This window comes from Cariama cristata, unplaced genomic scaffold (genome assembly GCF_000690535.1).
Source record: "Cariama cristata isolate BGI_N322 unplaced genomic scaffold, ASM69053v1 scaffold21704, whole genome shotgun sequence".
Taxonomy (NCBI): domain Eukaryota; kingdom Metazoa; phylum Chordata; class Aves; order Cariamiformes; family Cariamidae; genus Cariama; species Cariama cristata.
The window spans coordinates 324-10,909 of record NW_009613830.1 but is presented as its reverse complement, the minus strand read 5'-3'; the positions used below and the strand labels follow the sequence as shown (position 1 = coordinate 10,909).

The following is a 10,586-nucleotide window of genomic DNA, read 5'->3' as shown; positions in this document are numbered from 1 at the left end:
CTTTTCCTTTTTTTTTTTTTTTCTCAATTTTGTTTTTTTAAAAAGAAAAGGTTTTCAAAGTCCCTACCTCCTAGAGCCATTTGGCAACGTTGGCCCGCACAGGGCTGGCACAGCTGCAAGGGATGCTCTCTTACAGTTCCATCGCAAGGCAGGGCAGGAAAGCAATGAAGGTTTCACTGTCCCACCATAATGTTAAACCATGTATCTGGTCTTGCCTGGCTGGAAGGAGAGGGGAATTGTACCCCATCCTGCTCTATCCCTGACCTCCACATGCGATACCAGAGCAGGCAGGAGAGTTGCCCCCGCTGTACTTGCTGGGTGCTGCTCCCAGCACGCACTGGAGGAAGGCTGGGTGCTGCATTGCCCCACCGGCCGCTCGCTTGGACCAGGAACCTTCCCCATGGAGGGCTGCTGCCTCGGCGCCGGAGTGGCCACCTCCTGCCACCAGACTCAGAGCAGCCTGCAGGCTTTGCTAAGCCATGCCAGGGCCGGGCCGTTGGGTCAAGGGAGAAGCTGGCTCTGCCCTTGCTGGCTCTCCCGATCCTGCACCAAGTCCCTGGGGCCAGACTGATGGATGTAACGCAGGCTGGCTGCATCTTCAAGGGCAGTTTTCCTACGGCAGAGCCGCACTCTAACATTCCCCAGGCGGCCGCTGTAGAAGCAGCCAGGGAGCTCGCACACATGCCAGAAACACCCTTTCCTAATTTCTAAAATCACCCTGTGGAAGAAAACTTTTGTCCTTTTTCCAGGGGTTCCTCCTTCCCTCCCCTTGTGAACAAGGAGACAGCGTTTTCACTTTTCTGTTGGAAATGAGCAGATAAAACTTAACAGCAGGACTTTTTTTAAAGCTTCTCATGGGGGAATTAGACACGCATTCCTCCCCTTGCCATGCTTTCTGGGCCTGATATTTCCCAGGAGGACGTTTTACACCCACAGTATGTTAGTAACAGTCTGTCTGGGGGAGCTGCCAGAAGCCAGTCAAAGGGATGAGGAAACTTGATTGCATGTTTATGCAAATATAGATATATTCATGGAAGTTCCCTGCTTGAGTAGTTAATCAGGAAGCCGAGGGTTTAGGTCCAACTTCCACGGAGTTGGACTGACCCCAGGCAAAAGAGTACAAGTCTCTGGTCTGTTAAGAAGTGCTCCTCACCCAGGTCCCTGTTGTACCTGTGCCGGAGGAGGTTCATCCACCACCCCTGCCCAGAGCTCACACCATCGCCACGGCCCCAGCAGCGACAGGGGATCACGTCTGTGCCTACACCACACTCTTGGGGTCGTTTGATTTTTATCCATGCTCACCTATAGCAACATTTTAGGTCTTTTTTTTTTGCAAGTGCTGTGTACATGTGGGTGGCGTGTTTAGTGTCTATGTTGTGTATGATTTGCAGTGTTCTGCCTCGCTTGTGTCGTACATCTGGGGCGGGCAGGATGGCATCTGTGTGGGGTTGGGGAGCGATGGGGGTAGTCTCTCCTGCCAAACTGTTCTGAGGGACCTGGGAGATGTCATGCACCTCGGGTTTTATTCCTTCTCCAAAACCTGCTTCTTGAGCAGAGAAAATGTTTTCATAGTGCTGCCAAACTGTTCTGAGGGACCTGGGAGGTGTCATGCACCTCCGGTTTTATTCCTTCTCCAAAACCTCCTTCTTGAGCAGAGAAAATGTTTTCATAGGGCTTTCATTAACTGATGGCAAGGAACAAAATAAATAAATAAATCGCAGTCCAACCACCACATCTCTGGCTTGATACACTCAGGCCTGAGCTCAGAACTCCTCGCCCCCACCCAGACCCCCGTCCTTGTTTCTGCAGAACCAGGTCCCATCCCAGAATGGGGTGCCTGGGGATGGAGACAGTCCCTGGAGGGGCTGCTCCAAGTAAGAAGGTGGTCAGGGCCATCCAGCAGCTCAGGGACCTGTTCTCTTACCTGGGCAGGATGCTGGGTTTGATGCTAAAGGTCCATTGTGTGCCTTTGACCAGCAATAGGGAATCAAGGCACAGCCTAATTCTGATCTACTTTTGACCAGAGATGTTCCTCCCCCTCCGTTCTCACAAAATGTAAATTACTCCTCTAAATACCATGACATCCCCAAGGGCTGTGAATCTAACTCGCCTGGACCTCAAGGGAAGCACCCTGTTAGAGAGGTGACCCTTCGAGCTCCTGGTAAGATGTCCATTTGCAGGAGACACAATAACCCCAAGCTGGGTCAGAGTCTCAAAGTGAGATACTCTGTCGTTACCTCCCTTCTGAATTTTAGAAGCATTAAACAAACCCCTCGTCGCTTTAAAGCCAGCTCAGCTAGCCAGATATTAAAAAAAAAAAAAGAAAAAGAAGTCCTGTTAGAGCCCTGCCCCATCCCTGTGCTGTTTCACCCTCTGATTTACACGCTGTCTTCTGCCCTCTGAATTTCTGCTTCCCACCATAAGCAAGCATCATCAGACCAGCCTCTGAGTTTGCTGCCTCTGTGCCCGTGAGAGAAACACAGAAAAAAACAGGTATTTAAAGCCAGACCGATGTGTTTTTCCCTTCTCCTTCATGCCTCCGCACACTAGTGGGTAGCGGCAAGGCAGAAAGCAAAGTAGCACGTAGGCTAGAGAAGTAGATTAGATTTGGGTTGTCTCTGGGTTGCATGGATTTGCTAGACATCTGCTTCCTTTGGCTGCTCGTGGTGTTTTCCGTGGTCAAGGTGGAGCTGTGGTCATGTTCATAGGATGCTTTCGTGCCCGGTCGCCTGTCGTGTGGTGAGAGGGGGGAGAAGAATGAGTTTATGGGCACGGTCTGTGGTCTGAAGGCAGTCGAGGCTGCCAAAATGGATAGAAGGGTAACTCTGTGATTTCCCTTCCTAAGGAGGATGAATTAAGTGCTATTCTCATTTGCCTTCTGCAGTTCTGTTATTTCAAAACCTTCCTTGAAGCCTGTCAAATTCTTCCTTGCCATTTGTTACATTTTTCCCACATTCAAAATAAGGGGAAAAAAAAAAAAGTTGCTTTTTTTTTTTTTCTTCTCCCTTTTCTGCTTCAATTTTTCCCCCTCTGGTTTGTAGCAGTTTCAGTTCACCTCTGGGAAAAACAAAACCAATCTGGGCGCTGCTTGATGGTTAAGAGCTCCGACAGAAAGACAGCGCCAAAAGCCTGGCTTTGTGTAGGTCCTGCAGAAAGGGGACTCTGTTTATGTTTTGAGAAGGACTTTTTCAGGGTCCGTCCCCACTCCTCCAGCGCTGTTTGCCCCAATGGGTTTTGCTATGAAGCGTGACTTCTTGGTTCAGTTTATTCTACTTCCCCAGAAATCCACCAAGACCAGCAATTTTCATCTGGGCTGATGGAAGCCCCCGAGATCAGAGCTGCCCAGTGTTTCCCATTTGTATGAACTGGGTCTGGGGGTGAAACCTGGCTCTCCCTCTCCCAGAATGTAAACCCATCCATTAACGTCCCAGAGCTACAAGGGAAAGGTTCTCAGGATAATGAGCATTAATAATTTTCCTGGCTCTGTAAATGCGATTGAGTGGAGGTGTATGTGAATGACTAAAAAGCAAAATGCCTCCAGGGCTGTTTTTTATTGTGACTCTAATTAAACCCTTGCCAATTTGCACAGGGCGTTTTTCATATTCTCTTTAACACCATATTAATACCAATTGCTTTCCACTTTCCAGCTGAAAAGGACAATGTCTATCACCTTCTCTTAGAGCTTGTCATTAAAAAAAAATAATTTTTTTTTTCTTTTTTGTTCTGCATTGTTTATCATCCCCTTGACTAGGCTGGGAAATCACATTTCTCTCCTACTCGGGTTTGTCCTTTGAAACTTGGCAAGGATCGAGAGGGTTGTTTTTTTTTTTTCCTCCTCCTCCTTATGTTACCCAACTGGAGCTTGAAATTAATAACATGGCTTTTCAAATTTTATTCCTTGGTTTGTTTTCTAGCAAACCTGAAGATTGTTACCAATATTGAGGAGACGGGGAGGGGGATGGAACCAGTGGGGGTGAGGGTTTGCAGGGAAATCAAACAAGAGATCTAAAAATTTCTTGCTGGTTTAATTTCTCTGCAGTGGCTTGCAAATTCTTTAATTGGGATTTCCGAGGGAAGAGCAGAGCCTGAAGGAGGGCCTAGAAGTTTGGATTAGAAACCAGGACTTTGTGCCTCCATCCTGACACCTGTGCTATTTCTTGGTTCCGTTATTTCAGAGCAGAGGGGCGCAGATCAGTCGCTGAGGTCCTTATACAAAATGCCGTGCGTTCAGCCGGGCTGAGAACGGGCAGCTCAGCACACCGCTGCCCTCCCGCCCTTTGCATGGCCAGGGCTGCCCGGCCCCTCCAGTGTCCCCCAACGCCAGCACCATGGGCAGGGCATGAAAACCTGCGTGGCACAGGGTTGGGTTGGTTTTGTCCTCCGAAGCTCTGGCCCTCCATCAGAGCTCTGCAAAGCTCCTCGCTGGTTGCCAGCTCCTCCCAGCACACCCAGTAACACAGCTTTCCCCTTTGATCGCTGCAAGACTACACCGGCTTGTCGGCGGCTGCCCCGCTGCAAGTGGGCAAGGCTGGCCCAGGAGCAGAAGGTAGGAGCCACGGGGCTGAGCTGGGTCCTGCCAGCAAGTACCAGCTCCCGACGCTCGGCAAATGCTTTAGTTCTAGTTCTGCATCTCTGTTTTCCATGTATCTCTCTCCTCCTCCCACCTGGGAAAAAGCTCAGGGTTTGTATGTGCCCGACACGCAGCTGGGAATCTGGCGAGGCTGGATTGAGCCTCAGGGTTTAGTCGTATACATGAAAGATGAGGATGGTAAGTGGTAGAAGAGATTGTTCGCAGCTTGCTTCTGGGGTGAACGGAGAGGATCATGGAAATCCTGTCATCTCCAGAGACCGAAGTCTGTTTGTAGAGCAGAATCACTTTGTAAATAGATAGGCCTGTGTCGTTTGTAGCATAGATGCCTTCTTATGTATTTCCTTGCTTCAGGTCTCCTGCTTGACTGCCTAAGGTGAGCTGCTCCCGGTGGGAACCCTGGGAGGCTTCATGCTGGCTGTTGAGGCTGAAGTTTCTTCTCCTCCGGGTTCCCACCAGCACATTCGCTTCGGCAGTTGCCCGGTGGTGCTCCAGTCCCGTTTCCCAGCTGAGATGCCTGTAGCTCCCTCCAGCCATAGACATGAGCAGTAGCATCTTCCAGTGCAGAACATAACAGCTGCTGAAGCTGGGCCCGGGACATATCCCAGTGTTTGGAAATACTCAGCTCGGGGGCAGAAAGTGCTGACATTGAGGCTTTTTGGAATTGTGCTCTTGGGCCTGTCTGGCCTCACAGAGAGACAAAACTGCATTCCATACAGTGACAAGAGATAGGCCTACACCATGAGCATCGGTGCCAGGTGATGGCAACAGTCTGTGCTGAACAAGGGGGGCTTCCGAGTCTTGACAGTGGTCTGCAGAGTCACCTTCTCTCCATGCTTGGGCAGTGTAATGACCACACGCCAACACTCGCCCATCCAGCAGCTCCCACACCCTCCCCTTAGGAGTACTTTTTCTGTCTCTCTTCACATTTAAAGACTCTAATTTTCAGGAGACTTTGTCCCTCATTCTTTACATCCTCAGCCAGATATGGCTCCACCAACCCACCCTAGATACCTGCCTAGAGCTTCCAGTGTCCCTTTGCCTCCTTTTTAAGCAAACAAGAGGGGGATCCGTATAAAATCTGATGTTCTCTCTAACCAATGCCACCGTAAGCTGTTCAGCGCCCACCAAACACAGCAGCACTTGGACCCAAGCCGAAGCCACCAGACCCTCCCAAGAACATTCGAGGTAAGGCTGTGCCCATCCCCAAGGACGGGGGGCAGGACAGGTTTCTCCCCCAGTGCCCATAGGCCAGGACAACCCACCCGCCCTTGGCGTGACCCACCACCATACGATCTGCTCTCCTACTCAGAGGATCCACCTCAGCTCAGTTCTGCTCATCCGACCCCGGGGAGATCTTTTTGGAGACATGTTTGGGGCAGGGATGGCTGCAAGGGCACACACCTTCCCCTGACCAAGATTAATTGGGTGAGATTAATTGGGCTGATCGGCTGTGCGGGACCACCCTGCTCCCAACACCCGGTGGAGCCTCCTCCTGGGCATGGCCCCCTCCTCATGAGGGACAGGCACCACTGTGGGGGCTTCTGCACAGGGGTATGGCCCCCAGGGCCACCTGCAGCACCCAGGGCAGAGATGTGGGGCTTTGGAGCACCCCGGGGACCCACTGAGCTGCTCCTTCCCCTCCGGGCTGCCCCACTTCCCTCATGGCGGGGACAGCAGGCCCCGGTCCCCTCACGCTGTGCCAGGCCGCTGCTGAGCGCCCATGAGGAGAGGCCACCACGTTCCCTGCTCAACCATCGTGCCAGGGGATGGAGGAGGCTGTGGAGGCAGAGCAGGGCCTGGGCACCATGGTGGCTTGTCACAGCCACGGAGGGTGGAGAGGCCATGTTGGTGGAGAAGGGTTTGGACACCGTGCCAGCCCACCGTGGGACCAGGGGAAGCCATGGAGACCTGAGGAGGCCCCAGTGCCACAGGAACCTCACAGATGGCGTCAGCGGCCTTGCTCTGACCATGGCTGAGCCCTGGGGGTGGGGAGCACCGCCACCTCCTGCCATCGCTGTCACTGTGGGGACATGTCCGTCACCAGTGGATGTAGCTGGCAATGCCCACCCAGTGCCTCCCTGAGCACCGCAGTGCTGTACAAGGGCTGGCATACCACAAACACCAGTGGGACCCACGCCTAAACACCCTGTGAGATCTCAGCGCTGCTCAACCTTGCCCCTTACTGGGGTTACCAAAGCACAGACACACACACCCCCCCAAATACCAAACCCCATCAGCTCAATTTGGAAGCGACGGCCTTTACCCCCGGCATCCCAGTCATTCTGTGTGGGACAGGGTCTGGCTGGCAGCACAGCCCCAAGGAAGAACCACCCTGGCCGGGGACAGCCCCTTACCCTGAGGAAATAGCCCAGCCCAGCCGGTGGCCCTGGGAGCCCTTTCCCCACCACAGCACTCAGATATGTTTTATTGTTTGGCGTAGCGGCTCCGAAGAGCAAAGCAGGGCGCACAGCACACTCTGCAGGCAAGAGGCACGGGAAGAAACCAGGTACGTGGTGGTGGGGATGAGCCAGGCTGGATCAGTGCGTGCTCTGTTGGACCCCATAGCAAGCCCGGCCAGATACCACCTCCGTAGTGTTTGTCATCCTAGCTGTACTCCTAGCAGCTTTTTGGGTGCCACTTGGCATGACCTCCATCAAACTGAGGCCATGGCCAGCAGATTTTTTTTTTTAAGCTGTTTAGGCTTGTAGATGCTTAGTCTGAATAACCGGATTCACGCCACCAAACGCGTGTAATGGGGGACGTGCGAGTAGCTCCCCTGCCTCAGCTCCCGCTCTGCGCATTGCCATAGTGTGGTGCATTGAGTTTTTCAAGCATCAAACTTTGAGGTGGGGAGAAGAGGAGAAATTTAGCAGCTACCAGCTGTCTGGTGCAGAAATAGATGCCGGCGCTGCCAGAGCGGTGTTCTTGGCTCGGCTCGGCATTGTTCTCGTAGGAGAGCTGCTCGTGGTAGGGTAGGATGCGGAGCGGTGCTGAGCGGCAAGAAAAAGCGTATCTCTGATTTTTCTTAAGCATCCTCAAAGAGCTCAAAACTCATCCGGCTCAAACCAGACTCTGGCCCAGTGGCTCCTATTGAAACATATAAAGGTAAGAGGAGGGAATGCGGTGCTCCAGGGCTCCTGATCTTCACCCAGGTGATGGGGTCCAGCAGCCTCTGACATGGAGAAGATGGGGAGGGTTTGCTTATCGGAGTTGTGGCTAGCTGTATGTAGGAGTGCATCCCTAGGGTGAAGCAGTGCTTGGGAATTGCAGCAGCCAGAAGTACGTGAGCTGAAATTCTTTGGATATTGGTCAAACAGGCAGAAGTTGTTTCACAGAGGGTCAAGATTACAACGGACTCTCAGCTCCTCCTCAGGCAGCTGTGAACCATGGGGAAACCTCTGCCCTGCTCCATCTTCCCTGATCATCATTTCATCGAGAAAAGTCTCCTCCTCCCATCTCATGTGCATGCCAACCCACACCCTTCCCTCCCATCCCTCCGCCATTCTCGAATATTTAATGCTACAGCTTGGAACAAAACCCCAGCTCCGAGCCTCCCTCCTCCTCTCCGAAGGCTGGGGAAGCTCAGACCTGGCTGACACTGTTTCTGCTCACATTATCCCCTGCCCGTGGTGGCTGGGACACCTCCTGACCAGGGCAGCAGGGCCACGAGGCCACTAGGGTACCTCCTCTCCTCCTGCATTATACTTTTAAACTTCCAGAAAGATCCAGCAGCCTGAATCTAACACTGCAAGGTAGTCACCATCCCATCATGGTAATAAAAAGCAAACACAAGAAGCAAGTAATCAAATTCCTCTGGCGGCAAATTAAATCTAGCTGCTTGCTTTCTAACATGTGCCCACGGCTGAGAGAGGTCAGCCCTGGGGACAGGAGCAGCGCTCGGCCAAGCGATGGTGGCATCTCCTACCCCACCAGCAGCCTTTGCAGGCATCCCTGGGCTGTGCCAGGCAGCTCTGGTTCAAACCCTCACGCACTTGTCCAGCGTCTTTTGAAGGACCCCACGCAAGCCCCGATTCCTTGCATACGCTCTTTTTAAGCATTTAACCTGAGAGTCACCACGCTTTACAACCAGCATTGATTCGGGAGGTACAACAGCAAGGGGGATGCAGAGAAGAGACACAGAGAGGAAAAAGCCAGGGAAGCAGCGAGGTTTTACCTGGACACGCAGCAGCTTCAGCTCCACTTCAGCCTTGTCCAGGGCCTTCCCCATCACTGGAGGCAGCGAGGGCTGCACCCTCTGCCAGCCCCATCCATGGGCCAGTGCCCTCCTTGGCACAGCGAGGCAGAGCGCAGCCTTCGGCAGAGCCTTCCCAGGGGCTCTGCGCCCCGACCCAGCTCCCTTGCAGCTCCTGCAGCCTCACCAGAGCCAAACCCAGGCACCAAGCTGAGCTCTGCTCATTAACAAGGCGGCTCTTTAATTAACACCTGGTTCCCTCCACTGCCTGCTCCCATGATTATGCATTTCCTTAAAGACATCGTGTCCTGGGACAGCCGGGGCTGGCTTCTGCCTGTCCTCACCCCAAGGGGACGGAGCCTCCTGACCCCACTCTGCCTTCAGAGCAATGACTTCCAGCCCGATCCCCCCATGGTGGCCACTGTGTGCACTCATCCTGCCCAGCCCACCCCAGCCCTGCGTGGGCAGTGGCCATGGCATTTCACCCAAGCAGGAGCCTCCTCCAAAGCCTTGGGACTCCTTTCCTCCGCCCGGAGCAAGGGAGGATGCTCCCAGCCCAGGTCCCCAGCTCTCTCCTCCTCTCCGCAGACTGCGAGTGCTACGGCCACTCCAACCGCTGCAGCTACATCGACTTCCTGAACGTGGTGACCTGCGTGAGCTGCAAGCACAACACGAGGGGCCAGCACTGCCAGCACTGCCGCCTGGGCTTCTACCGCAACAGCTCGGCCGAGCTGGACGACGAGAATGTATGCATAGGTGAGCGCTTCGGTGGCCTTGGGCAGCGGCGCCGGGACATGGGACGGCTCGTGTCGGACCTCGCTCTATGGGGTGGGCTTCAGTTCAGCCCCTCTCTGGTGTCCACCTGCATGTTCCCCAAGGACAACAGCCGTTACGGTCTTTGCAGCCTGCCAAGGCATTTCTTCCCTGAAAACAAAGCCCAAATAATATCTTTCCAACTTGATTCAGATGCACTGCTCGCCCAGGAAGTGCTCAGCTCCAAAGGGGGGTGGTCTTTGCACCCATGGCTGTTTGCACTGTTGGGGTCTGTCATGCAACCACACCCACCCAGCCCCTCGGTCCCTCCTGTAGCATGTAGCCAGGCTTTTCCAAAGTCCCCAACACCTTCCTCAGGGCATTGGGAGGCACAACCCCCCCAGGCAGGACAGGCACTAACTAATTCTTTGGCCAGAATGTAACTGCAACCAGATCGGCTCCATGCACGACCGCTGCAATGAGACCGGCTACTGTGAATGCAGAGAAGGCGCCACGGGGCCCAAGTGCGATGACTGCCTACCCAACTACTACTGGAGACAGGGCTGCTTCCGTGAGTGCCGGGGCCAGAGCGAGGGAGGTGTGAGACGGGTCCAAACAAGGGGGGGAACCTCCAGCGCTGCCTGCTCGGGTGCCCCGTGATGCTCAGGGTATAGGGTGAGCAGACTCCAGCCATTCCTCCCAAATCCAAAATGACTTGGTAGCTTTGCCCTGGGAGTTCGCAGCCCTCATTATGTTCCTCTGGCCTTGGGACTGCTCTAGCACTACGAGGGTTGGATAATTCAACTCCTCAGAGCTTGAGAAGAAAGCCAAAAGCTTCTAGTTTCTGCTGCAGTCAAGGGGTTTGACGTACCCCAAATTAACACCCACGTCCTTCCCTCCCTCCCCCCTTGTAGCCAACGTCTGCGACGACGAGCTCCTGCTCTGCCAGAACGGTGGCACCTGCTACCAGAACCAGCGCTGTGTCTGCCCCGTGGGCTTCAAGGGGGTCCTGTGCCAGCAATCCAGGTGCGAAGCTGACAAAAAGGACTG

General features: G+C 53.8%; 1 protein-coding gene across 1 annotated transcript in view; it reads left to right on the top strand.

Moving 5' to 3' along the window:
- NTNG2 (netrin G2) overlaps nt 1-10,586 on the top strand; it is a gene marked incomplete at its 3' end in the record, with an annotated part of 47,884 nt that overhangs the window by 37,144 nt on the left and 154 nt on the right. The window contains 3 exon segments of the mRNA XM_009699184.1: nt 9,372-9,539; nt 9,973-10,107; nt 10,451-10,586. Of these exon segments, the coding sequence (XP_009697486.1) occupies nt 9,372-9,539; nt 9,973-10,107; nt 10,451-10,586 (439 nt within the window).